Source organism: Vanellus vanellus (assembly GCF_965231255.1).
Source record: "Vanellus vanellus genome assembly, chromosome: 2".
Classification (NCBI taxonomy): domain Eukaryota; kingdom Metazoa; phylum Chordata; class Aves; order Charadriiformes; family Charadriidae; genus Vanellus; species Vanellus vanellus.
The window spans coordinates 48,353,282-48,380,207 of NC_138906.1; the positions used below are offsets into that span (position 1 = coordinate 48,353,282).

The window sequence follows — 26,926 nt, forward strand, 5'->3', positions numbered from 1 at the left end:
GCTCTAGGTTTAAAAAAAAAATCAGTACTTTATTTCAAGAAGCTAAGTTATTATAATACCTTTTTATTGTTTATTTCCAGCTAGTCGACTAGGATTGTATTCCAAAAATTCACAGGCAATCTCTGGAGAGGAAATAGATGATTTGGATATTCAGCAGCTTTCTCAAATAACACCAAAGGTTTGTTTTGATATACTACTTACTGAAATGCAGTAAAGGATATATTTTATATTAAGAAATGCTTTTATCTGTGGAAAGCTAAAATGTAACTTCTGAGATACAAATAACATGGTTCTAATAGAAGTAGGTGATACAGTAAATTACCAGAGGCTTTTAGTACAGTAACACAGAAGCTGTCCCAGATCAAACAAGTATCTTTTGGTTTGACTTATGACCATATGAAAATGTATTTCTTTCAACTCACATGGTTATCTTTTTAGGGAGTTTATTAATTTTGTGTCTTTTAACAATTCAATTTGTTTTTTACCTTTCAATGCCTATCTTGGAACTTTCATTTTGCCATATCTCGCTGTCAGTGAGCATCATACCTTTTTCCGTTGTTAGACCATTTTCTTTGAGTAGCTCAGCTAATTATATATAAACTTACAGTTTGCATGTTCAGACAGTCAATTCTTTTGTAATTTGTAAGAGGAGCTGTCTGTATCTTTAATGATTTTTAATCGATCTAAGGTCACTGGTTGAGAATTTTGAAAGGGTCTATTTATTAAGTTACTGCTTAATACTTTTTAGTTATTAAATAACGAAATGTATTAGCCAATGTCAAAGTTGTAAATGTGAAGGCATAATCAAATGCAATTGAGGTTTAGGCTTGGCTGTGTTGCAAAATTGATGCATCAAAATGCTGCTCTGTTTGCAAAAGACTGCAAAATTAGACTGCTTGAGTCTGATGTAAGCAAGCCAAAAGCCAATATTTACAATCAAGAAATGTGCACGTCAGCTCTGTATCTTTCCTTGGTGACTCACAAAAACTTAGAAAAAAAGAATTGTGTGGCAAGTAATAATTCTTTGTTTATTTGGTAATACTTATTGTTAAGGGCTGTCGATCACAAATAACTGAAATAGCTACAAATTTACTTTGTGCATGTTTGACGTGAGACCAAATTTGTTTTCGAGGTTAGAAATTAATTAAAATCAATCAATAGGATTGATATCTGTGCACAGTCTAAAGTGGTTGTTGAGAAATCTAACTTCTTATCCAGCTTCTTAAAAAGGAAAAATAGATGCGAATGCTAACAGTATGGAGTTTATTGAAAACTAAATTCCATGTACGCAAATTTCAATTTATTGAGAAGACCAGAGGCAAAACAAGGCTGAAAAAGAATTCCTTCTAAAATGGAAACTTTATTAATTAGCTGTAAAACTTCAACCTGTTACTAATACGCTACACAAACTAGTAAATTGAAATGTCCCAAGTACCTTGCCACTAATGCTGACAAGGGAAAAAGACATTATCTGTAGAGTCAGCATGGACTCAGTACAATCAGTAGATTGATTAAAAAATTATACAGGCAACTTCTCTTACAAATTACATAAGGATGGACTGTCTGAACATGCAAACTTTAATGTTACATATATGAGCTGAGCTGCTTAGTCGCCTGCATGAATTTAGTCAGGAAGGCCAGCAGCAAACCATTGTAACTCAATTGCTTCACAATTTCAGAGGATTTTTAAATTGCATATTCTATCTTGAAATAAGTAGCACCAACTTTGTTTACCAGAACACACTTTGAGTCTTCTCTGAAATTAATGAGTTCACTATTAAAAACACAGCTTGCTGGTGATTCAACTTCAGTGCTAACAAGAGTACAGTTGGCCTTTGATAATATATTTATTCTCTAGCTTTATAGAATCCAGTGCAATGCTTTACATTTCTCAATTTTTCACTACTTCTTCATTGTGCTTTTAACAGGTTGCAGTGTTTTACAGAGCCAGTCCCCGACATAAATTGAAAATTATAAAGGTACGTCTTACTGGAGGCTCAAATGCTGGACTGTTGCTATGGGTACTGTTTCTGGTGCCTTTACTTAAATTATAACGTGCTGCAGTGTGTCAGGATGAAACCAGAAATGCATTTAGTTTGAAAGTGAATTGTATTTGAAAATATTACCTAGAAATATGTGTAGTGCCCACAAGGGATAGGCAGCTGGGGGTAGGCAATGTCATGCTTTCTTCTCTGTAGGGAGCTGGGGATTGACTGAGATTTTGTGTCACATTGCAGTTGAATTGACTAGGAGCTTGTAAGAACCATGCTTCTGATATTTCTCAGAACAGGATAAAAAGGGCATGAATTTCAAGCTGTACCTGAAGTAATGCTTCCGTTCAGAAACTAACAAAAGAAGGTAGCAAAGAGGGACGTACTCAGTGTAACAATTGGAACAATCAGAAAAGCAACAATAAGGATGAAGAAGTAAAACATTGAGAGAGTTGGAATATATTGAGAATAATAAGAGGGTGATAAGTGTTAAAATTAAAATACAGTATCTTCTTTCTTTCTCTAGAGTTTTTTACTTTCTCTTTAAGGTAGATTTTGTATACCCTAACTTTAAAATTTAGGCTGTCTGACTATATGAACTGAAGTTTAACTTAATGTTGTTTAAAAATTCATTACAATACAAATAGCTGCGTGTTTGTTTCTTTTTTTATGACTTTACAGTGGAATGAGAAGAAATTGGGGGGGGGGGGGGGGTAGGGGATGATGACACGAACCTTGTATCTAGAATAACTTTATAGGATGGATTATTTCAATCCCTCATTTAAGCTCTTTCCCATTTCTTTAGTCCCTGCAAAATAATGGTGCTGTAGTAGCTATGACAGGAGATGGAGTGAATGATGCTGTTGCTCTGAAGGCTGCAGATATTGGTGTAGCAATGGGACAAACTGGAACAGATGTTTGTAAAGAGGCAGCAGATATGATCCTCGTGGATGATGATTTTCAGACAATAATGTAGGTAGCGTTTATGTACATACCTTGTGTTACATATTTTTAATTAAATGTTGCTGAGTTAAAGACAAAAGAAATTCCCTGAATTTGTAAGTGTAGCGGATGTTAATGAGTTCCTGGCTAAGTCGGGAGAACTATCTTTATGGTGATTACCTGTATTATTCTTAAAAAAAAGAGCTGGGAGGATAGTAGTACAAGGGGCAACTAAGCATTTCTGTCTTTTTATGTATGTGAATAATCATATAAAAACATATTTACATATTTAGACCTTTGCTACTTTGGTCGTGTACATAGACCAGATGTACGTAACAAAGGAGGTTGTGCATGTATGTGCTATAAAACTAAGCTGTATTTCTGCTTCTCCAAGTAGAATTATGGCAGTAGAATTTTGGAACCAAAACTGAGGTGAAATTATGAGTCTGTTAGCTGTCATTAGGATTCATCTTCATTTAATTTCATACTTCAGAAGCATAAATCTTATAAAATGAGAGCGCGCATTCCTCTGAAAATTTAAAAGTTTTACACCGTGCTGTGTTTGTTTTCAATTGTTTAAATTTGATGTGTCAGAAAAGGAAAGGAATATCAGCTATTTAAATATCACAGGTGAAAACAAGTTACCAACTTCTGGTAAACAGCTATTTGTTACTTGTTCTTTTTTGTTTGTTTGTTTGGTGTTCTTCAAAGATGGTATAGCTAAACTTACCTTATTCTGAATTTAAACCATCTGACTTTTGAAAGTAGTAGTTCTTGGCAAGACCTGGACTGCTGTCTAGCAAGATAGCTCTCATTTCAAAATTATGCGTCAATCTGTGAACACTCAGTTCATCTGAAAGTATGATGCTTAATCCTTGGGAAGAAGTGAAATGTAGCACCTAGGTAGCAGTATGTCAGAGGATGATCTGAGAGTTAAAAGGTTTCTATACGAATTTGGCCAACAGCAATGTACTGTTGTGTAAAAAAAAAAAAAAAAAAAAAAAAAAAAAAAAAAAAAAAAAAACCCACAAAAACAAAACAACACAAACAAACAAAAAACAAAACAAAACAAAAAACAAAAAAAAACCACAAACAAACAAAAAAACCCCAACCAAACAAAAAACAGACCAAAAACAAAAAAAGAGAAGGGAATAATTTTAAGATATTTTTAGATTAGTACATAGGAAGGACATCTGTGGTAAGTACTTGGGCATGATGAGGCTTTTGCTGGAATGCTTTATCCACTTCTGTCACTTCATCAGGGAAATTCTCAATAGAGATAGAAAAGAGTGGTGAACAATAAGGAAAAAAAATGTATGAGCTTCCATAGTTTTATATCCTTCCCCCAACCCCTTTAATCTTTTTTGTCTTCAAAGTTAGAAAAGGAATGCTCATTAACTGTTGTTCTTGGCTGTTGGAGGAATGGAAGAAGGAAACCAGTTTTATTTGCAGCACAGTAGACTTGATATAGGTATTAGAAAACACTTTCTCACTGCTATGATTGTGATAATGTGATAGGCAAGTTGCAACACATGCTAGAGGTTGAAAAGATATGTCTATACATACTTATTTCTGGTGCGAGAAGAATACATGGTCTTCTAGGGTCATGCTATCTATGGTTTCATAAAAGTGTGTTTTTGTTTTATTTTTAATTATCTAACTTCTAACTTGAAATGGAAGGTCTCATAAGGGATGATGGTGGATCTTAAAGAACAAGGGCGAGATTTTACCATTGCCATTTAATTTTGAAAGTTAAGCAGCTGGAAAAAACCTGCTTTGATTAATCTCATAGTCAAGTTGAAAAACAATGACTGGCAAAGTTATAAGAACCTCAACTCCATTTGTTTCTTGACATTTGAATTGCTGATTAAAATAATAGCTTTTGGGGGTTGTTTTAAGCTTTTTTTGGTGGTAGTCTCATTTGTCTAGTGATGTAATCTTTTATTTTTTAATTACAGGTCTGCAATTGAAGAGGGTAAAGGAATTTATAATAACATAAAAAATTTTGTTAGATTTCAACTGAGCACGTAAGTTTCAAAAGTTGACAATATCAGAGTTTCTAACTATATTGTGAGTGAATCAAAGCGTTACAAAGCAGATGCTGCATAAATTCATGTGAACATTGCAAATATCATGTAGGAAGCTGATACACAATGCTATTGAATTTTCAATATTTTGTGCTTGGTGGCTTGTTTCATTTTTAAAGAACCAGAAAATAGTACAATAAACAGACGTGTAACTTTGTCACAGTACTTCCTGTGAACATGTAAAAAGTCCATAACTGAGAGGATGGAGAGAAACAGGATAGCTACCATTTGGATCCTTGTTTAAAGGAGAAGTTCGTACTCCTTCCCTCCTTAACCAGAACATGTATATCAAATGGAGGAAACCAGGGAAATGGGAGGTTAGTTTCTCTGTAATCCATATGCTTGTTTGTGGAATGAGTTAGCTCTGTGAAGCTGACTTCTTTTTCTTGCATATAAGGATCCCCACGTGTTTGTAGTGTTAACTATATCATGTGTACATAAGAAGGCAAGACTTAATTAAGCCTCAGTTTCAAATTTTTTTTTAGTTTATCTTACTGAATCTGGATTCAGGAACATGGTTTTCTTCACCATATATACTTTTTATCTTGACTAGTGTCCTGCATTGGTAGAAGGCTAGGAATCTGCTTCTGAAAAATAGCTAAGCATAGATATTCTAGGAAAGTGTGCTTGCCTGGTAGCCTTGTGAATAATAGTAGCTTCAGTTTTTAATGAATGAGTTACCCTTTTTTTTTCTGGCTGTCTTTGCAGGGAGAGCATAATAGGGTTCAGTAGAGCGCTAAATTTGGAATTATTATAAGCCTTGTTCTCTTCTTGTTGGTTATGAAACCACTTAATCTTTCACTGAAAGCAATTAGTGCATACTTGTTTAGAGAGGTTTCTAATACCAAGCTTCCAACCTGCTAATCTGTTTTTAGTCTTTTGCCTAGCCTTCTCATCTTGCTGATAATGAGGGGTGGTGCAGGTATTTTTAGGGAGCTGGGGTAGTACCTTGCCTTGACTGATTAGTCAAACTAGTGGCAGGTGCACAGAGTGGTTGTGTTTACATCAAAAGCGTAGAAGCAGTTTGTTTTCCAAACCCATGTTTAGAAGTTCCACTTCTGGCACAATAAAACTATAGGACCTGGTTCCCCAGTAAAAAATCAATTAGGTGAAGGTGAGTGATTACTCTGAAATGTCATCTTAAAGTTTGGGATGTTTTTAAGATGCAAATTTGCTGTCTTTTAATTGCCAAAACAATGCTATTTTAAAATCTGGACTGTGTCAAGATGAGTATTCTAAATTAATTCATGCTTTACCTTTGAAGTTAGGCTTACGTCAGTCATGATTCACACTGTCAAAATCTGTATCTACTCTTAAACAGTTGAAGTGTTGATTAGAAAGCAGTTATCAGTAGATCTTCAGAAATGTTCTATGCTGACAGTTATAAAAATGGGTTCTTTCAACAGGAGTATAGCAGCACTGACTTTAATCTCACTGGCTACATTAATGAACTTTCCTAATCCTCTCAATGCCATGCAGATCTTATGGATCAATATTATTATGGACGGACCCCCAGCTCAAAGGTAAGTAATAATTTTAAATTTTATTAGAGGTCTGTAGTTCTTTTATTTCAGCAAGGAAAATGGTTGCTCATAAAGGAAACTCTGTGGTTAAACTTTAGTGAAATGTTTCTGAAACAGCAAACTTTCTCTTTGAACCACGATGTTTGCAGTATAGGTCTATGTTCATTAATTTTGGTTTGCTTTGGTATCTAACAATAATCATGAGGGCAGCACAGATAAGTAAAGATCAACGGTTATGCCCATGAGACTTGGATGCAGGATTCTGGCTTCCCTCTGGGTTTTTCCTCTGACCCTCTTCACTGCAGGTAGATGGTGGAAGAAGAGGTGGACAGTAAATTCCTTAGCTAGATTGATCACAGTAACAGACATACCGAAAGAGGGTAGATTTAGATTACATATTAGAAGGAAATTCTTTACTCTGAGGGTGGTGAGACACTGGAACAGGTTGCCCAGAGAAGTTGTGGATGCCTCTTCCCTTGAAGTGTTCAAGGCCGGGTTGGATGGGGCTGGTGGTGGAAGTTGACCCTGCCCATGGTAGGGAGGTTGGAACTACGTGATCTTCCAACTCTACTCATTCTGTGATTCTATGAAATAGGGAACATAACTGACATTACAGCTTCCTTTAAAATTAACATCTGGTAATTTAAATATTGTCTGATATCATGTATTTATGTACTCAAACTGCAGTGTTAGAATGTTGCCTGTTACTAATACATATAACTCAGTTTTCTGAAAGTGAAAATACCATGTGCTTATTTAAATGATTCTTAGGCTATAGAGAGAAGATTAAAATGTTTCAACTCAGAAGATCTAGTCCTTAAGTTAGAAGTAGTGAATTATTTTTATGATGATAAAAATCTAAGATATTCTTTTAATTAAAAGTCTTGGGGTGGAACCTGTGGATAAAGATGTTATTCGGAAGCCTCCAAGAAATTTGAAGGACAGCATTCTGACCAAAAACCTGATTGTTAAAATACTGGTTTCGTCAATAATTATCGTGTGTGGAACACTGTTTGTCTTCTGGAGAGAGGTATGACAAAATTACAAAACTTAAAGCAGTAACAAACGAATTTAAAAGAAGTCCTGTTTATACCATAAATTGGAATTCAGAATTTGTATGAACTTAGTTGCAAGTTTTGTCCTTGCTTATTTAATAATCTATTCAGGTAGCAGACTAGAGAGGAAGATTTTTGAAGTAGTTGTTGAAATGAGGAATACAGTTTTATTCCCCAAGATCTATTTTAATGCAGGCTTTTCAAGGTCCCAAATCTACTTGGGAAACTTTGGCCCATAGAAGGTAATTGTACAAATCTTCTAGCCAGACTATTATGAAACAGCCATTTCACTCTCTTTTCCCAGTAGAGCAAAATGTTGTTTGAACTTTTGCTAGTGCATTATAGAACTCTTGGTACTCCATGTGCTTGCATGGATATTTGTCAAGAGGCTTCATTTAATCACAGCTTGGAATTACAAGTTGTTATAAGTTACAGGTGCATAATTTTTGCTGTGTGATTTAATAAATCAGTTTGAGGCAAACAATTTGCTTTTGCTTTCATTTACTAGCTAGTAGAACTTGAATTATTGTAATAACTTTTGTTTAGTTGTGCAGGGATTAAAGCACGCTGAAGCCATTTAATTTTCTTTTGTTGGCAGTTAAGAGACAATGTAATAACGCCTCGAGATACAACCATGACTTTCACCTGTTTTGTATTTTTTGATATGTTCAATGCTTTGAGTTCTAGATCTCAGGTAAGTGATTCGTATTATCCATTTATGGTTTTTACACAATAAGCGGAATTTTCTTTGGGGGAGGATCTTGCTGTGTCTGTTTCAAAAGTTTGCTACTAAGCTTCAGAGTTTCACATATTTACTAGCTAGGATTTCTTAAATTACAGATAAGTATTAGTTTCCTTAATTTGTTTACGTGATGTGGAGCTGGTAGTAAGGTGGAGCTGGTAGTAATGCTTCTGTCCTGACACAAGGGGCAAGGAAATATTTATTAAATGTTGAAGTGTGATTTGTATTGCTGTGTATGCTTGGTTGGGTTTTTTTTCCTGAAAACGTTGCTAGTATGTATTGCTACATTTACTCTAAATTGCACTCTATTTTCTGATGTGAATTGTCAGGATCAACAAAAACACTTCCTTCTAGTGTAGAGGGCACGTTCTAATGCGCTGTGCTTGCAGAAAAGTCAGCTCAATATACAAGTCATTGACTATGAAGACAAGATTTGTACTCTGAAAAAAATGCAATTAGCCTGTTCAAGAACTTGTTCTGGATTATCTAAAAGGTCAACAATATTTTTTTACATTTTTCTAAAAGTCTGGATGAAAAAAAATTGTCGTTACAAATTATTGTCTTGTCTAGTTGATTAAGATTACCTGTACAGTGTAATGTGTTGTTTATTTAACAGGCAAAATCTGTGTTTGAGATTGGACTTTGCAGTAACAAAATGTTCTGCTATGCTGTCCTTGGATCTATAATGGGGCAGTTGTTGGTCATTTACTTTCCTCCACTTCAGAAGGTTTTCCAAACAGAGAGCCTGAGTGTCTTGGGTAAGAACAGTTCCCTTTTCTAAATTGTACATTAAGGATTAATTTGTAAATGCATTATCTGAGTGTTCTATAAGAGCGCTTTCTGGCTGTTTGCATACAACAGGAATACAAAGCCTGCTGACCTTTTCTTTTTTCCTTTTTTTTGGGGGGGAATCCTTTTAGATGTTTTCTTTGGGAACTGCGATTTAAATGCATATGGTACACAACTGATCAGTGCATTCTTAAATTTCTTAAGTGCTTATGTACATTAGGTTTTCTTTAATATAACTTTTGATGCAGGCAAAAATGAAGCATAGAGTTCATCGAAATTTTTTAAGCACTGTTAATCTTGCTATTTAGCAATTTTTGTCTCTAAATATAAACACCTTATTTAGAAATCTTGATCCTTTATTATAATCAACTGCCTTGTTGTAGGGTAAATAGACACACAGATTTTAAGAAGCTATAGATACAGAATGCTGTTGGCCTCATTAATTACATTTGTTACCTCTGCGTTTTTTCTGGAATTAAATGATTGTCATGAAATACATGTTTTTACATAATTCTTTTGATTGTAGTGTCATTTCTGGTTATATTAATATTTTTTCAGTATGAAGTTAATTACATTGCTTAGTGTTCTTTGTTTTCATAGGTGTTAATAGGGTTATGAAATACTTTAGAAGTTGGAAATACCATGCCTGTACATATGATTTGTGCATAAACTATGCACGTTAATCTTCTGGTCCTGCGAAAATTGGTTCTTGCTCCATTTATCCTGAACTTACCCAATGATTAGGGGGGCAATTTGAAAATCTTGTGAGTCTTGTTCTTTTGTAAGTCTGCCCTCAGCCTTAAATAGCAAATTTAGAAAAGGTTAATAATCTCTCTCCAGATTTACTGTTTCTTCTGGGACTCACTTCCTCTGTGTGCATAGTGACTGAGATCATAAAGAAGTTTGAAAGAAGCAAGGAAAAGATCCAGAAACGTGGAAGTTCTTCTTCGTCAACTTCGTCTTTTCTTGATGTATGATGCATATTGCATTCTTTTGTTTGCAAACTTAGGGATTGCTGTCTAAAGGAGGAAGAAAAACAATATTTGGAGGATAAAGAAATCCTAAGGGCTTTTGACAAGTCCTTTGTTCTACTGGCTAAGGATGAACGTTTATGTTTCAAGACTGTTTAGAATTTAACTTCCAGCTGTGGGAGTAATAAATGAAATTATGCAACTTTGGTAACATTTTTTCCTCAAACATAAATTTACTTTTGAGATTGAACGGAATTTTGTGTGTGTGTGGGGGGGGTTAATTTAAAGGAAGATCCAAGCCCAAGTCCCATTTTCTGCACTTAAAAGATATAACTGTGTAAAATCCTCTTAGATATAAATATTTTAGTTTGTTTTTATTTAAAACATTGTACTATTTTACTTTTATGGTGGTGGGACTTTGCTACTAATACAAGGATGAAAAAAATATTTCAGAGGCATTCCACTGGGTTTAGTCTGTCACAAGAGTGCCATATTCTAGCTACTGTATTTATTTACTTTATCCTGCAATGTGTAAGCGGCTCAAGTACCTTGTGCTACGGTTTTTTTGTATCCCAAGTTTTTTTGCACAGGATGTGACCGCTGTCGGATCACTGTTTTTCTTTTCTTTTTCTGTGATTGAAAAGCCTATACTGCAATTTGAAGTAAATGTTTGCTTTTCTTAAAAGTGTGTTGTCTCTTTGTTTTAAAAGAAACTGGCATTTACACCAGATAAGCATGCTTGTTTTGATAGGATTTTAGATACAAGCTTTGCTTCATGTCTTGTTCCGTATTTACCTTAGCTTATGACTGTTAGATCACTTGAGTGATTGTAAACAGTACTGTTATTGAAACGATTTGTAGTGTATTGAATGCACGAATCCGTGCTCCAATGGCGAAAACCCCCACCCCTCTTTCAAAGAAGCTTGGTTTTCCTTCCTCTTCCTTCTTCTACCCTGACCATAAAAATAAACTTTTTGCTGGTAGTGTAACTTAAAATTTTAACCTACAGAATGACTTTTTGTGTCTAGAAAAGTATTATAAGACTCATGTCTTTATCAGTTAAAAGTATTTTTAATATATGATAATGTCCGAGTACTCTAATATTCTCTAATTGGAAACAGTGTTCTTCCTCAGAATAGACTTGCAGCTGTTGTCATCAGTGTCTTCTCATCAGAGTAGGACTTATCCCTTGAGGAAATGCAAGGAACAATCACCTAGGGGACCTTGAAAAGAGGGATGTCTAAGATCTCTAAGGGGAGTTGGAGACGTAATGGTATCTCTGTGGTTTGCAAGCATGCGGATACACATCTTTTCACACTGTAGCCTGAGAGTGTAGCAGTGGTATTGGCTCTGGGCCCTCTGTCACAAAGATCATCCTGTTGGTTAATGAGGAATTGTCATAAATGGGCACTAGGATATTTCTACAGTTACCTTTCTGACTTGCCCCACATGCCATGCTCAAAATCTGGGGAGTTCTTGAAAAACAAGGCAGTTTGGAAAGCGCTGTATGAATTTCTCTGCTATTTTAATTTTTAACAATTTTAATTGTTCTCTTTTTTTTTTTCTTCTGCCCCACCCCCTGGAGATTCCCAGACTTGTTCAGGAAGTGGGACTCCAGACAGGACATGAGCCTGTCATTAAGTCTGCTTTACACGTGCAATTCAGCCATTGCTCTGGCTGACCAGGATCCGCTCAATATGCGCGTTAGCTGGACTACCAGTGAGCAGGAGCTCTAATGATATAAAGGGAAAGACTGGCCCTCACCTCTTGCTGCAGGATGTTATGTGAACCACTGAGCCTGAACGAGATGACCTGCTACAGAAATGCTCTCGTGTCTTCAAGCAAAAGTTTATTATTTCCAACAGTTCTGCCTTTCAGAAGTTGAACAGATTTGCTCTGTTTGAACAAATTTGAACAGAGTTCCTCTGTTGAACTATTACCATCTTTGGCAAGTGGGGCTGTAGTTGTTCAGTATTGTTGTAGTGTGTTCGGTATTTCAGAACACTTATTAATTAACAGCAAGTTTGAGAGATTTTTCTGCAAAACAATTGAGTCAGTAGTGGGCTTTTTCCACAAAAAATGAGGCATTTAATGAGGGCTGAAAACAGACAGCAACCAGGGAATTTAGTTGCTCTTACTAAAGCATGGAATAGAGAGCTTTTCAGTTTTAATAACAGCCCTTTGTTTTTTTATTTTTCCCCCAAGGAAGACTGAAAACCTATAGTGACCTAAAAAGGAAAATTGGAACATTTGATTTAAATTCTGAATAGTAACCCTAGAATTGGTAATTATTTTCTTCTGCATACAGGACTGATGTTTGCAATGAGATCTATTTCGTTTTATCAGCAACAAAGAACAGCTGAAGTCTGCGTTGAGAACACATTTTCAGTAGAACAATTCTGTCATCAAGTCAGCACTCCCAAAGGCATTCTCAAAATGCCACGTGATCATAACAGGCTTTTTTTCAGAAAGTGGAATACTTGAGTTTATCCCAGTCTTCCAAACTATCTAATTGAAGATAGTTCTCGGCAAATCTGAAGAATTCAAGTTCTCCAGCACTTTTCCAATATGGGATTCAGAGTAAATTAAGACCCGTCTTATTATAGCACTAACAAAGTGGAATTAAAGATGCCTGTGTTTTTACATTTAAGACTTACCTTAAATGTGAGTATTTCTGATGATTAAAAACCATAAGGAACTACAAGCTTGGTAAAATGAAGCACATAATGGATCAGAGGATGATTTGGATGATTAAGGATTTAAGTTTTAGTTACTAAAATCAAGAACTTTAAATTTATGAATATAGTCACCTGATGCAAATGTGAATTTGCAGACTGCTGCAAACTGAAGTCCGTTTAAAAATGGGTTCTAAATTTCTAGTAATTTGCTCTATGGTTGAGCATAGGTGCCATCTGCTGGTAGTTTAATAAGTAGCAATTTTGTACTGAAAAATATTACTAAGACTGTATCTCAAAAATAGTCTCATTAATTTATTAGATGTTACAAATATACTCTGTTCTCATTGAATATAATATAGCGGTATCAAAACTCAGCTGTATGCTATCAGAGACCCTTTCTGTAAGTCACAAGATCTAGTGAGTTACTTCCATGTGGATAGCTGTCAGATAGGGGACATAACCAGGACTGAAAATTGAGCACATGCTGATCCAGGAGTCGAGCTTGAATTCTGGTAAGTAATGGGCAAAACCTTCATGATTAAAGCTGGAAATCAAGATTTTCCTGAATGTAAGAAAATGTATATGGATTCTGGAGGAGAAAAAGCACAAATGTTGTAATTGGATTTCACATGGGGAAGATACTGGAAAACCAAGAGTTTACAAGAAAAGCATTTATGTAAATTGACTAATTTTGCTGGAAAGTTAGCTAATACAAAGCACTGAGAAATACTGATGGTGTAGGATTTTTTTTTTTTTAATACAGATTGGTTTTCAGTATTACTGTGTTGATAATAAAGGTTTGCCAAGTAATATAGTGTACATCAGGGCAAGTTAAACAGGTCTGTAATTTTAGTATAGCCTTTAGACAAAGGAGGTTAACTCAAATAACAGTTTGTTAATGGCAGAAGAGAGTACAAAATTACTCTGAATTAGCAAACTTTCTGAAACTTGCTAGTACATAATAGCTTTGTGTATGCATATAAGCATTTAACTCTTGCTTACTTAAAAGTGGGGGAGAAGCCGATGTTTCTCCCCGAGTATAGTTCAGTGCCTACGATACTGCAAGCACAACCTACTAGTTGTCACTGAGTAAAGCTAGCTGTCCCCAAAAGTACAAATACTCTACCTGTAAAGACTGATTCTACAATGTTTTTAAATTTGTCAATTTCCATCAGTGTGTTCCTCAAATACAAACTTAAAAATCAGATTTTTTTTGAAGTTATAAGTATTCAGGGAGATGGAGGGATAGCCAACTATAAATGTTCAGGAAATTTCTCTAAAATAGTCAAGCTCTTAAATGCTGAACAACTTTTCTCTCATTTTCAATTAGACTGATCCCTTTAAAGAAAAACAAAACACTACCGCTTTTATACAGCACCTCTTTTATTTATAAAAGTGTTAGTTACCAAAAAACGTTTAAAAAAAAAATCCCTGAAGCAGAAATTGTTGGTAAAGATTGAATGGGGAACTTGTGTGAAAACAGCTGAGCAAATTCCAATAGTCACATATTTTAATATAATTTCTTCCATCTGCATGGCATTAAAAGTTATTTCAGGAATAATGCTTTCAGTCATCCATTCCAAGTGATGCAAACCTATTAACATTGCATAAATGCTGAGTTTCTGGTATAGCGCACCTGATGGTCTTTTTTTTATTAGATGCTTTCTTCTTTTTGCAGGACTCTGATTTGGTCTTGGTCATCTGAAAGAAGTCTGGAGATACAATTGACGCCACTGTATTTAACAAAACCTGGTAAAGCTGAGTCATTTTTGGAGATGAACTGAACAGATTTTCCACTGAAGGTGTCGATTTAAGCTCTTGATACAGTCTGTGTACAAGGGTCCCACTGTAAAGCCTGCTCAAAGGAAGGAGAGAATCCTCATTTAGAATCACACCTGAGCAGGACAGGTACAGAAACGTGCTGCTTAGTGAAAAAACTGGTCTTAACTACATACAGGATCCAACAGTGGGCTCCTAAGGGATACTTACTCTAATCAGTATTTTTCTTCATATTAGTATCTTTAAAGAAGGGAGTTCAAATGTTGTAAAATTGGCCAAAAGGACTTTGACACAGAAAATAAAACAATATGTGAGCACATTTCATCAGGGGCTTGTATGGAAAGCAGATCTCTTGAAACATCCTTACCTAGTTAGGTCTGGCTCAGAGAGAGGAGTGCAAAGTAGCTGGTTGAGATACAATCCCATCTGAAGACAGCACTGCCACTGGCAAAAACTGTGTGCAGCATCTAAATCAAAGTCTTTATTTTGCAATTTCTTTTCCTTCCACTTTAGAAATTCATTATATGCAATACTGTCATCTTCAGCATGTACAAGTGTGGGATCTAGGTTATAAATACAAAATGACATGCAACTAAATGTTCTTCTGTGAACAGTACAAAAATTATCTGCAATGTATAGGGCCTTCAAAACTCCAGTTTGATTTCATGTTTTCAAATGTCTCAAACTGAACTTTAAGACATAAAATTGCATAAAAAAATCAAGTATGAATATCCATGAGAATCTGAAATTGTGAAATCAGGAATTCTATTTGTTAAGTAATTTGCTATGCTGTTCTGTGAGTGGATCAATTCCAAACAAGATTTCCATCTCACTCCCATCCACTCGGGAAGCAGGTGGCAACCATGTCTGTCTAGTTTCTATTAGCAAGAAACTGTATAAACCTGGCATGTGTAATCTTTGCCATCAAATGAAGGACTCCTAGAGGAAATGCCACCCTAACTAACAGGTATAAATATTACTGAAACAATTTCTGTGATAACTTAGTACTTTCAAATTCTCACAATACACAGGCAAATAAAGGGTGACTGTGCAAGTCAGCATTTTTAAATACAGATGATTTTAGAAGAAGTCACAAGGAAAAAAAAAAGTTATCTGAATGCATCAATAGTAGTTACTCTGATTCTCTTTTGATGCACAAATATGTTAAACTTATGTTTTGTAACTTTTCTATCTAAATCTTTCAGTCCTAAAGAAAGCATTTGTAAATGCAAATCAATATTTTACAAGATGGCACAGTACTGTTTTCTATGTATAAAATGCTAGCATTGTTTCTCTACTCTGTATTAATGCCAAGAATGTGACACCTCAGGATATAGTGTAAATCAATGCAAATTCATCTGAATTTGGACAACTCACCATAAATGAGGAAAAATGAATTATTTTATAGATTTTCATAGTAGCTGAACACCTAAAATTGTCTTTGGAGACATACCTGGATCATTTGTTATCCTGTGAAGTTCTCCAGACACTATCATTAGAAGTAAAGCCTTTAACTGATGCAATTTAACTTTTGGTTCAGAACAACATATCCAGTAACATGTTACAGCAATGGGGAGTTGTAAGTGACTGGGGATAGATTCTAGTAAACTCATTTTCACTCCTAGAGTCTCCAGCAAAAGCATCTGACGGTGTGACATGGGCACCTGAAAATAAATTAAAAAAATGGAGTGGAAAAATAAAGGTAAGAGGCTTGATTTGATGTGAGCAATTTCCAAAAGGCAAATAAACTTGTGTTTAAACTAGCTAGCACTTCATGTTTTCGATAAAAAGATATTTAAGTTTCCTACATATTCTGAACAGGAAATATTTTCAAATACTACTTAAGCTTTAAAAATGTTAGGTAGAAAGATAAAACTCATTTTTTACAATTGCCTGAAGTTAGATTTTTAAGAGGTTTCAGTCGTCTTCAAATCAGGTGACTTAAACTCCTGAGTAGACTTGTTTGGAAAATCTTGTAACCATAATGCATTAAAATTACTTTGGTATGGCAAATATTTATTATATAAACCTTCATTCTGTGCCTGTTAAAAATTACCCTTGCTTTGTGAGATGTAATGGTGATGTCTGTTCTTGATTATGTTGAACATGCTTACCTGTAATCACAATGAAATCTTAAGTGTGAAGCTTGCATTTTTCACCTGCAGTATATTAATTCCTAGCACATGTTCCCTCTTTGTTGTGCTATTTAACTTCTAAAAAGTGCATTACTTCATGCATAGAGCAGAATCACAGCAGGCTGTTCAATTTTAATTAAGAGTGCTTTGTGAACCTCGATTAGGATGGTTTTGCCTATTCTTAGGCAAACATCCTCAGGGCAGGAGATAAACTGAAACAGGTTTTGCCTAGAGCACTTTAAACACAGAATAACCTTTTCTTCTAGCCTTCTGTTGAATTGATAATTCCCGTATATTTTGTAAGGAGATTTCTTATCATAGCAGAAGCTCAAATTCATTAAACAAACAGCATACGTACCAACACCAAATGAAGGTGTCATTAATGTCTCTTAAAATCCCAGAACATGATTTTTCAAACTCTGGTTTGCATATTCCTCGTCTAAAAGGCCTGTAAAAATAACCAGTGTAAAATAACCTGTATGTAGGCCTTTGGATCCATAGCTATCTGTAGCACTTAATGGTCTCAGTAGTGATTAGACTTGGTTCTTACATGAAATAGCCACCAGCAAGTGATAAAAACATACAGCACACACACAGAGATGTGTTAACAGTTGATCTGAATGCCAGAATTGACAGAGCATGGGACTTAAATATGCAGTATTTAAAGACACAGATTGTACTTCCAGATGTTTCAAATTACTTCATACAAACCCTCAGTTATGCAACTTTGGGAATGGGAGATTACTTTCCATTCACAGCAAGAGTTACAGTCTTAATCATTAGAATTTAAATATACAGAATTGCTAGTGGTGACTGGAACTAACCTAGTACAACTTTCCTTTGATTACAAGCTCTTTTTCAGGTGCTGTTCTGTCTGGCAAGCAGCAGGGATCCACGTTAGCAAGACAAATACTTGCAGCAGGTAAAATTGCTGGGCAGCTGCAAGATTCATACATGAAGTAGTAGTGATTTTTAGCAAAAAAGCATGGCTCAGATTTTGTTTCAGAACATTGCTCTGAAACATCCATAGCTTGATTGACTATAATGTTTTGTAGTGTTAAATTGCACTTTTCTAAATGTCAAAGTTGTGTTCCTATAATTATAGGAGCAAGTATTCATGTAACAGAATACACAGGATGAAAGAAGGGTGTAGAATGGAAAATTCAGGCAATACTACATACATAGACACACAACCAACTTTTTGCATGATTTGTCTGGGTACACTTGGGGGGTGGGTGGGAAGAAGATAAAGGCAACTATGTAGCTTCTCAAGTATCGCAGGCCAAGCTCGGAGTCCTGTAGGTACCTCTGTATTACATAGTTACTTACTGAGGTGGCTTAGTTCAGGCATCACATTTAGCGACCAGTTGGCAAACGTGAGTCCCAAATATTTTTTGTCACTCGTGAAACACTGTTAACCGTGATCTGTTGTGACAACCATTTACCTCAATTAACTTCTCCAAAGGAAAATGATCATCACAAAAATCTGTGGGTAGGCTTGCTGCTTGAACAAATGTTTTTTTAAGTGTCTTTTGGACTCTGTCAAATTCACATACAACTGGCAGCTGGTTGGTCTGCTGACTTGGAGAAACAGCTTCGGTATTTTGAGGTACTTTCAGAAGTAGTCCATAGATAACTTGTCGAATGGGCAAAGCTGCACTGTGCGCGCTAGGTCTCTGCATGTTCTCCACCTGAACGTGGAGGAAGGTACTTCTTAGTATCAGGGCATCGCTGATGAATGGGGCCAGCTTACCTTTTGCAAAAGCATCGAGTACCCACCGCGGTAAGTCTGCTTTCCTGGCAGCCTCACATTCATACTTCCCATTCTGAAAAAAGTCCTCAAGGTTCGCATCAGACGGAGTATAATCCTCCATTGAAGTCCACAGAAGCTCCCTTATTTCTTCTCTCTGGTGTTTCTTAAGGTATTTCAGCACGCTGTCGATGGCTTCGGTGGGCTCAGCAAACTGCGACAGCCACTGCAGAAGCCCCTGAAGGCGGGCGTGCTTCCCCCCCTTCCCCGCCGCGCAGCCCCTGGCCAAGCGCACCTTGCTGAAGAACACCTCGAGGGCCGCCAGATCGATGTAGTCGTTCCCGTTCATGGCGGCAAAGAGAGGGAGCAGGCTTCTGTTCAGGTGACTGAAGTGCCTGCAGAACTTCTCCACCAAAAAGCAGCGAGCGGGAACGTAGCAGCCCCGCGCCCCCTCTCCCGGGCAGACGCTCTGCCACTGGAAGTGGCTGAGGGGGCAGTAGCCGGCCGCCAGGTCGAAGACGCAGAAGTCGCTATCGAGGGAGAGGACGGGGCAGCCCCAGCGGTTGGCCAGGCCGGCGATCTCCCGGTCGGCCTCGGCGAAACACTGCACGAAGGGGACGTCCAGCCGGCCCAGCGCCTGCACGAAGGCCTCGCGGGTCAGCAGCGGCAGCAGGCACCCCCCGTCGCCGCGGGAGAGGCCGTGAGCCGCCCGCAGCCGCTCGGCGGCGCGGCCCCGCAGCGTGGGCAGCTTCCTGTCCTCGGCGCCGCGCCCGCCGTCCAGCACCACGAAGGGGGCGACGCGGCAGGCCCGCAGGCTGCCGAAAAAGTCGTCCACCGCCGCCGCGAAGGGGCCGTAGTCGCCGCCGCGGCGGAAGTCGGCAGCGGCGGCGAAGCACAGCCGGTGGTAGAGGCTGCTCCCGTCGATAACCAGCTTGGTGTCCCGCACCCGCAGCTCGGTGAAGAACGTCCCGCGCTCCTCCACGAAGCCCGTCAGGCCCTGCACGCCCATGACGGCTGCCACCTCCCCCGTTTCCTCTCCCGGGCGGAAGTAGCGGTAGGAGTGACAGGCGCAGTCCTCCAATCAGAACCCTTCTTCCCGCCCGCTGGCTCTCGGTGCGCGTGCGCGACGTCTCCTAGCGACGGAGGCGCAAACAGGTGCCTGTCGGGGCGGGCGGCAGCTCCGCCCTGCTCGGTTCGGCTCCCGAGGCCGGGCGAGGTAGGAGGCTGTGGCCGCTTCCTCTTTTGCCTCGGACGCCCTGTCTCAGGCCATCCCGAGGGGAGCCGGGGGATCCTGAGGGGAGGCAGGCCCTGGCGGCCGTACGGGGCAGGGCGCTGGAGGGGCGAAACCGGTGGCGGAGGTCGCGTACCTGCCGGCGGGGACAGAGGGGTCCCGGGGAGCACCGCCTTTCCCGGAGGGACGAGGAAGGGGGACAAAAATTCTGGAATTTGTAACTGCAACAGGTGGGGGGTGGTGGCAAATGTCAATGTAGCAAAGGGGCTCTTAAGGAATAAAAAGAAAAGCTGTTAGAATTGGAAAATGGCCTTGACTGGCAAAGAAAGGTTTGTCTTGGAGGCAGAAAGCGTCAGAGTATATTAGCCATTGTTAAAGAAACCTGAAGGTTAAGATAGTGTTAAAAACAGTATCTTTCTTATGTAAGCAAAAGAAGGTCAGGGGAAGAAGTGCTGTGCACTCAGCACGTGTAGGTGAAACTGTGAAACTGTAAACAGCTCTGCTTTAGCTTACAACAATAAAGAGGAAGGAGATTTACTTCTAGGCAAGGGAGATGGAAAAATAAAAAAGCGATCCAGACAATGTAATTGCATTAGTTGGGCATCAGTGGTCTGCCAGGCTCCAGAATGGGGCTTGGAAGAGGGGGAAGGAAGAAAATTAGGAACATAAACTGTTCACCAGAGTGATACTGGATAGGGTGTACTGGGATTTTTGAGGAAAAGGGAGCTGGAGAGTTGATTTCTTTGAGTTATCTCTAGTTGTTCTGAACTTTAATGAAGCAATTGACATACTGCTGCTTGGGAAATAACTGCTCAGTGGGAGAAGATGGACACTGGTCGAAAGTTGAAGAAAGGTTGAGCTAAAGGTCTAAGTGAGGTAGGAGAGGCTGCCAGTTCGTATACTTCTCGAAGAATCAGTCAGTCTTATGGTTGAGTCTGTCAACACTCTCAGAGTATTTCTTTCAAAATGCAGTGGCTCAGCAGTCCATCTGTTCTGTGCCATTAAAATGCACCTGTGACACCACAACTGCAGGCACTGGTCCTTGCCTTATAACACTATTCAGCAGTAGATATCAAAGCATTTAATATATGATAGTTATTACTATCATATCGGTAGGGGGAAATAGAAGCATAGAGAGTAGCAGGTCAGAGGTAGGGTTGGAAATAAAGCACAACAATTAGACTCAATGGGCTACTGGATCTCAAGTGTGATATTGTGGTGTAAAGGGTTGTGACACTTCCTAGGGCTCAGGTAAGTATCAAAATATGAAGGGGAACAGTGTTAAGTGTCTCTTCTCCAGAAAAAAAAAGGAATAGATAGCTTAGCAGGTTTTCTAAGTTAGTTATTTCTAAAGGATAAGTATCAAAACTATTCTTTTGGGGATTTATGAAGGCATCCATAAACCAGCATCTTCCTAGGAGAATAGTAAATGCAAAATACGTAAACTTCTCAGAACTGGCAATGTAATATTTTAGGGAGTATTTTATCTTCCTGCCCTCTCTGACCCCTACCTCATTGCGGTCCATTTATGCTTCTTCAGAGAGATTTGAAGTTACAGGAGTAATTTTCTAGCTGACTCTTTTGGCTGACCATTTGCATTTCAAAATTTTTGTCACTGTTGCTATCTGAAGGAGAATACAGAAACAGTATCTCAGGAGTGCTTTTGTTTGAAACAAATACATGATTTGTATCGCTGTTAGGACAGCTTGTAGTAATTAAAAGTTGGCTGTGTTTCATAATATGTGACACTGCAATGTCAGGCTCTTTGGTACAGTGTGACAGCAGCTCAGCAGATGGGTATTAAAATATGTTCTTGTGCACACACACACAGAGTTGTTGCAGGATACAAATTTATAATCTTCATTTAGGCTCTGCATTTGTTAGGAGGCGAAGATGGTGACTTGGAACCAGCAGTTATACAGCTTTTAACATTAAGCAATCTGTCTTTTCTCTTCCAAAACAATAACAACAAAAAAGCATTTTGATATGCTTGCATTGATGTTAAAATGCTATGGTGAACAAACCCAGTGTGGGCACACTGCACTGCAGCAGGCAGTGCTGGTAGATAGTAGTGTTAGTTGCACTGATTGTAGGATCTTGCAACATCTGTATTTGCTCCTAAGGATCTTCAAGCACAAATGATGCAGGTAGCATTATATAAAGGCGAGGTAATGAAAGCAGTATTGTTTTATTATGTGTGGCGGAACACCTGTCCTTTATCATTTGGAATAAGGAAGGCAGAGGAAACAATGTTATTCTAAATTCATGTTTAGTTATTGAAAACCATAGAAACACTAGAGGTTTGCCTTTGCAGTCCCTGTGTTTGCAGATTTAGGACCTCAAATAGAAAAGAATTCTGAAGCAAAGCTAAATTGTTAGAAAGGTGGATCAAGAAAGAATGATTACAGCAAAAGAGAAATGAAGAACTTTTGGAAGAAGTGGGTTGTACTAAATGTCTCATGGATAGCCAGGAAGCTCTAATTTGCAGAACTTATTATTAGTAGTGAGTCATATAGAAGCTGTGAGGTCAGCACTGAAAACAGATGGTGAAATTTGAGGGGCAAATGAAAGAGCAGAGAAAACAGCTTTGTAGTTATTGATGGGATTGAACTCAAACTACAGGTGGAGATTATGCTTCAGTATGTACGAAACACGTGAAACTTGTATCTTGAAACACAGACATTTTTGGTGTCGGGTACTGTGGTGGTATAAAGACAGGTACTGAAGAAGAGTGCCATATCTAGGTGAACTCTTAAGTGAAACACTGGTGTAATTGTCCTTGCAAAACACACTTATACATTAATTTATTTAAAAGTTCAAGCACTAGCATTTTCTTTTCCCTGTGTTCTCTGTCTAGTGAATTAATTCAAGGTTGATTTAGAGGAAGGCTGACTATGTCACATCTACATTATCTGGAGTATCAAGTCTGCTACCCACAGCTTAGTAGCTAATAATTCCACTTAATTTGTATTTTGCTGCAAGCTGATCACTATAAGCACTGCCATAGAATTAAATGAGGATTTTAGTAAGAATAATACATTGACAAATGAACCTTTTTCTGTTTCAAGTGTTTCCTGTGAACATCCATGGAAGATTAAAAGGATTTGAAAGCTACATTCTAGAGAAATTTGTGTAATTTCTGTTACACAGAGCAATGCTGAAATTTCAAGAAACTACAAAGCATGTCACTGTTGCCAGATTTAATTCTGCTTGTTCAGATGCTATGATTGCAAGAAGATACACTATTCAGAGGAAACTTGGCAATGGAAGCTTTGGAAGTGTATATCTGGTTTCTGACAGAAAAGCAAAACGAGGAGAAGAATTGTAAGTAAACCCTTCGCATACTTTAAATAAAAATGTTTGGAACATGTTTCTTGCACTGTAGATGTTTTCTTTTTGTCTTATCTTTCAGTTTGGTGTTACGTTGCAGCCATAACTGTTTAACTTACCGAGGTTGTAAGATAGGGCCAGAATTTATGCTGACTCAGCATTCCAACTGAATCTGTTTTTGTTTAAAATAGTTTATCAGATATGTCTCTCTTATTGTGCTTCTATCTAAGTCCTTTTTAATTTACTTGTGCAAGACAGAGTGGAGGTAGATAGAAAATCCCAGACCCTCATCTCCCAAGTGAGGTACACCTCTGAAGCTTTGTAACAAATGATACAAATAGTAAAAATAAATGTAACTTACCTATTCCCCAGTGTCATACCTCGGACAAGTTACTAATATAAGACATACGCTGTGGAAAAGACCCTTGTATTTACTCAGAACTGAGGTAAACTTTATCATTGTCCTGACAAGAAGCAGGGCAAAGGTATATGCCAGGTTTCACTAATTTTTCTCTTCTTTGTAAAAAAAATTGTTTGTTAAAGGCTTAAAGCTTTAGAATTTATAAGATATAATTTCATAATTATATGTCAATATATATTATATGTGTGTATAATATAATTGTATAGGGGTTTTTTTTTTTGAGATCTTTCTATTCTATAAATATACTTGGTTCTTGAAGCTCTTTCTTCAGAACACTTAGTAAAGTCCTGGGCATTTGCCTTCCATCCTATGCTTATCCATCTTCATGACCGCGACATTTTTGTTTTAAAAAATGTAGAAGGTAGAATCCTTAGTCTAATCAGGTCCAGGTACTGCAACATCTAGCTGTATAATGCTTCATTCAGTTATACATGCTCATTAAGGCATGGAACCTTTAAAGGGAGCATGACAATATCAGAATTTCTGAATGTATTTTAGTAGACTTCCCTCTTTGTTTCTGATCATTTCTTATTTAATTACTGTAGGTAAGTTTTTTGATAACAATTAATTGGATGCTTTCAGGAATCAACTCTGTGTCATTGTAAGGACTCAGATTGTTGGAGGGGTCTCAAAAGAAACTGTACTGTATTGATGTCCTATTTTTTTGTAATTGAGTTGTCTAAATGAACTCTGAGAAGGAATAGTTACAGAAATTCCAGTAAACACATTTTCTTTTGCTGTATACCTAACTGATAGCACTTGTTTGGCAAGTTGTTGGCAATTTAATGCCAGCAAATCTTAACTTTTTTTACCTGCCTGAATTTGGACAGGTCTCATCAGGTTGGTTGATAAACCCTTTAGGATTCTGAAGCCACAAAGACAAAAGGACATTTTCAGAGTGTTGACATTTCTGTATGTGACTTTGAAGTTGGGTACCCGGGTAATACATTCCTGGCTGGACTTCCTGTTGTGTAGATCTGTGTTTGTCTATTGGTTTGATACTTACACCAAGTGAGATTTAAATGTGAATGTTTTTGGTTTTATCCAATAAAATTTGTGACACTTTTTGTTTAAAGTCTGAAACATCTCATCAGTGTGCTTTTCAGCCACAAATACATTCTTCCTTTAAATATGGGTGTCTATTGGTCCTTATTGATGGACTCATTAATGAGCAATTACGAGATAAAAGAGCTTTTTCTGATTCATTTGTGCCTCACTTTTGCTGTTTGTGACAGTGTATTCTTGGCAATGTTGCTTTAATAAATGTGCAGCCAAGACAGAATGATTTCACTTGTTTTCCTTCTACATCAATTTACAGCTTCTCAGCTCCTTGGATTAGGGTTAGAGGCCACTAAGCTCTTAGCTTTTTCCAGCTGGTTTATAAGACTTTTGGATCTCTCTGAGCCTTAGTTATGGTTAGCTACAAAAATGTTCTTGAATGAAAACTTTCATTAAAAACAATAGAAAATATTTTTCATTTTCTTTTTCTGCTAAAATAATTTATCACGCTAATAGGGTGACAGGAACTACCTGAGCTTATAAGATCCTCCAGAACGAAGCCCTTACTGAACTCACTCTTAGAATAATAACAGTATAGTGAAATGTGTGTCTTCACGCATTTGCTGCTATAGCACAAAGCAGACAAACCTCAAAAACAAGGAATGTGTGCTTTGCTTTTAAGTAGTTATTATCTCTACTTTTTCTTTAGAATTTTTCTTTGAGAACTTCAATTCTGAGTGACTGTGTTTTGAACATTCACTGCCTGCTGCATTTCATGCCTGTCTTTTGTTAGGGATGAGGCTGATTGTGTCCTCTGCCATCCTCAGGACAGAGGTGAAGTATCAAATGGCATATTCTTGTTTGTTTGTTTGTTTTACCAGTCTCTTTGTGACTACAACAGTATTTAACGAGCTTAAGTGCTAGCGTAATACTGTAGTTCATCCTTTCATCACTAGGGGGTACTTGCGTATCACAGTTACTCTTCATTCCTTCTGCGGCTCAAATGTAGATTGAAGCGCAGATTCCCAACTTTATCACTTATTTGCTAATAGATGACAATATTTGTCCAGGTGAACATGAAAGCTCAGGTGGAATAATGAGCTAGAGTGTAGACACTTTCTTCTACTTAAAAATACTGATTTCTTAAGGTGGTAAAATATACTAGAAGTCAAATTCTCAAAACTACTTTCAAATCAGATAATAATCTCTTATGGAACTGTACTGGTTGCTGCTTCTGTTATATTTTTCGTTGGGAAGTGCATAGATATATAATTTAGAATGAAAAATTGGTTATGTTTCTTACCCTTTAAAAAAATAATTTTACTACAGCTTTGAAAGCACTTTGGCAGAAAAAAAAAAAAAGGGATTGAGATATTAAGGTTCCAAATGACATCAGGAGAATTATAACTCTATTTTTATTGTTTCAGAGATGATCTAGAACATGCTAAGACAAATGTTACAAACAGTGTGAACTCAGCCACAGTTTCCTGAAAATTGCTGCAGTCTAAAGCACTGTGAAAGAGCATAAGAATAAATCATAAGAATACACATTCCCAAGAAGAATGACATATTGGATATTGGTACAGAAGCTGTTCAGGGATATCTTTCAATTTTCCTTGAGTGCAATGTTTACAGAATGAGTTAATGCAGAGACTAACAATGGTTATCATGTAATTTCATGTATGCTCAGCAAAGTTTTTGCATGATTTTAGAAATAGTTTTTGGGTATGTGTACTTTGTTACCCCTAAAGGATCTTAGCTGTGGCGAGTGAAGTATTATGCACACAGTTGCTTCAGCTGGGAAGGAGAGAGGGTTGATTATGCGACTCGTTTTGCATCAAATTCTCCACACAGAGCTGCTTAGGCCAGCCTCTTGATACCTGCCTCTTGTAGAAGTACATGCCAGCTTTGTGCTGATCTTCAATTCTGTGTATGGGTTGGATCAGGATTACTGGTCTTCTGAGGATGTACTAGATCAGCAACATCCAGTGTGATACAGCTGAGTTGCCTACTGTATAAATAATAAGGTTATGACATACTACCGGTATAGTAGCGTATGTAGGTCTCTTACTATAAGTTCCTCTTAATTGTTGTGTTGCATGACACATTCCTTGCCTGTTGCTTTAACATTCTAATTTGTATTTTTTTGTAAATTGTATTTTCTGGCAACTTTTTATGTTCATAGTCCTGTGGGATTTCTATAATTTCGCCTTCTTTTTCATTAGGTGACTCTGAAAGCCTTTTTCTTTTCAGTTTTGCCTTCCACCCTGTCTCAACTAGAAAATTATATAAGCCGTAAAGAGTTGTCAGCTACAGATGAAGCTAAACAGCTTAATGTCTAGGCCAGGAAAAACCCTAGTCATACCGTATATCTTCTTGTGTCTGTATTCTCCGTTTTTCTTTAGAAAATAACAGTTGCAAGTTGTCCTGTATTCTTAAATATGCTTTCATAGGTTCTGTTGACATTTAAGTTTCCTGAACAATAGCTTCTCTGCTTGTATTG

The 26,926-nt window shown here is 37.5% G+C and overlaps 3 protein-coding genes across 3 annotated transcripts in view; 2 read left to right on the forward strand and 1 right to left on the reverse strand.

The window, feature by feature from the left end:
* The window catches only part of ATP2C1 (ATPase secretory pathway Ca2+ transporting 1), a 49,830-nt gene extending 39,045 nt beyond the window's left edge, over nucleotides 1-10,785 (forward strand). Inside the window, exons 19-27 of the mRNA XM_082498873.1 lie at nucleotides 81-178; nucleotides 1,929-1,979; nucleotides 2,797-2,963; nucleotides 4,892-4,960; nucleotides 6,427-6,543; nucleotides 7,426-7,573; nucleotides 8,197-8,292; nucleotides 8,957-9,098; nucleotides 9,970-10,785. Of these exons, the coding sequence (XP_082354999.1) occupies nucleotides 81-178; nucleotides 1,929-1,979; nucleotides 2,797-2,963; nucleotides 4,892-4,960; nucleotides 6,427-6,543; nucleotides 7,426-7,573; nucleotides 8,197-8,292; nucleotides 8,957-9,098; nucleotides 9,970-10,106 (1,025 nt within the window). The 3' untranslated portion in view covers nucleotides 10,107-10,785. The remainder of the gene's footprint in view (nucleotides 1-80; nucleotides 179-1,928; nucleotides 1,980-2,796; nucleotides 2,964-4,891; nucleotides 4,961-6,426; nucleotides 6,544-7,425; nucleotides 7,574-8,196; nucleotides 8,293-8,956; nucleotides 9,099-9,969) is intronic.
* A 3,373-nt stretch (nucleotides 10,786-14,158) lies between these two features.
* Nucleotides 14,159-19,469, reverse strand: ASTE1 (asteroid homolog 1). The gene is made up of 4 exons (XM_082498874.1): nucleotides 18,138-19,469; nucleotides 16,011-16,221; nucleotides 14,925-15,120; nucleotides 14,159-14,633 (listed from the first exon to the last, which is right to left on the reverse strand). The coding sequence occupies exons 1-4, from the start codon at nucleotides 19,449-19,451 to the stop codon at nucleotides 14,345-14,347; spliced, it is 2,010 nt and encodes a 669-aa protein (XP_082355000.1). The 5' UTR covers nucleotides 19,452-19,469; the 3' UTR covers nucleotides 14,159-14,344.
* Nucleotides 19,470-22,827: 3,358 nt separating this feature from the next.
* Nucleotides 22,828-26,926, forward strand: part of NEK11 (NIMA related kinase 11) — a gene marked incomplete at its 5' end in the record, with an annotated part of 94,127 nt that continues 90,028 nt past the window's right edge. The window contains one exon of the mRNA XM_082499353.1: nucleotides 22,828-22,997. Coding sequence (XP_082355479.1) covers nucleotides 22,828-22,997 — 170 coding nt within the window. The remainder of the gene's footprint in view (nucleotides 22,998-26,926) is intronic.

Excerpts from the sequence above, each read along its gene's own strand:
- ASTE1 (XM_082498874.1), bottom strand. The coding sequence starts at position 19,451 with ATGGGCGTGCAGGGCCTGACGGGCTTCGTGGAGGAGCGCGGGACGTTC. Across the intron at positions 16,222-18,137 it reads CTTTGGAGAAGTTAATTGAG|GTGCCCATGTCACACCGTCA; the intron begins GTAAATGGTTGT and ends ATTTATTTTCAG. Across the intron at positions 15,121-16,010 it reads CAGGATAACAAATGATCCAG|ATCCCACACTTGTACATGCT; the intron begins GTATGTCTCCAA and ends TTTATAACCTAG.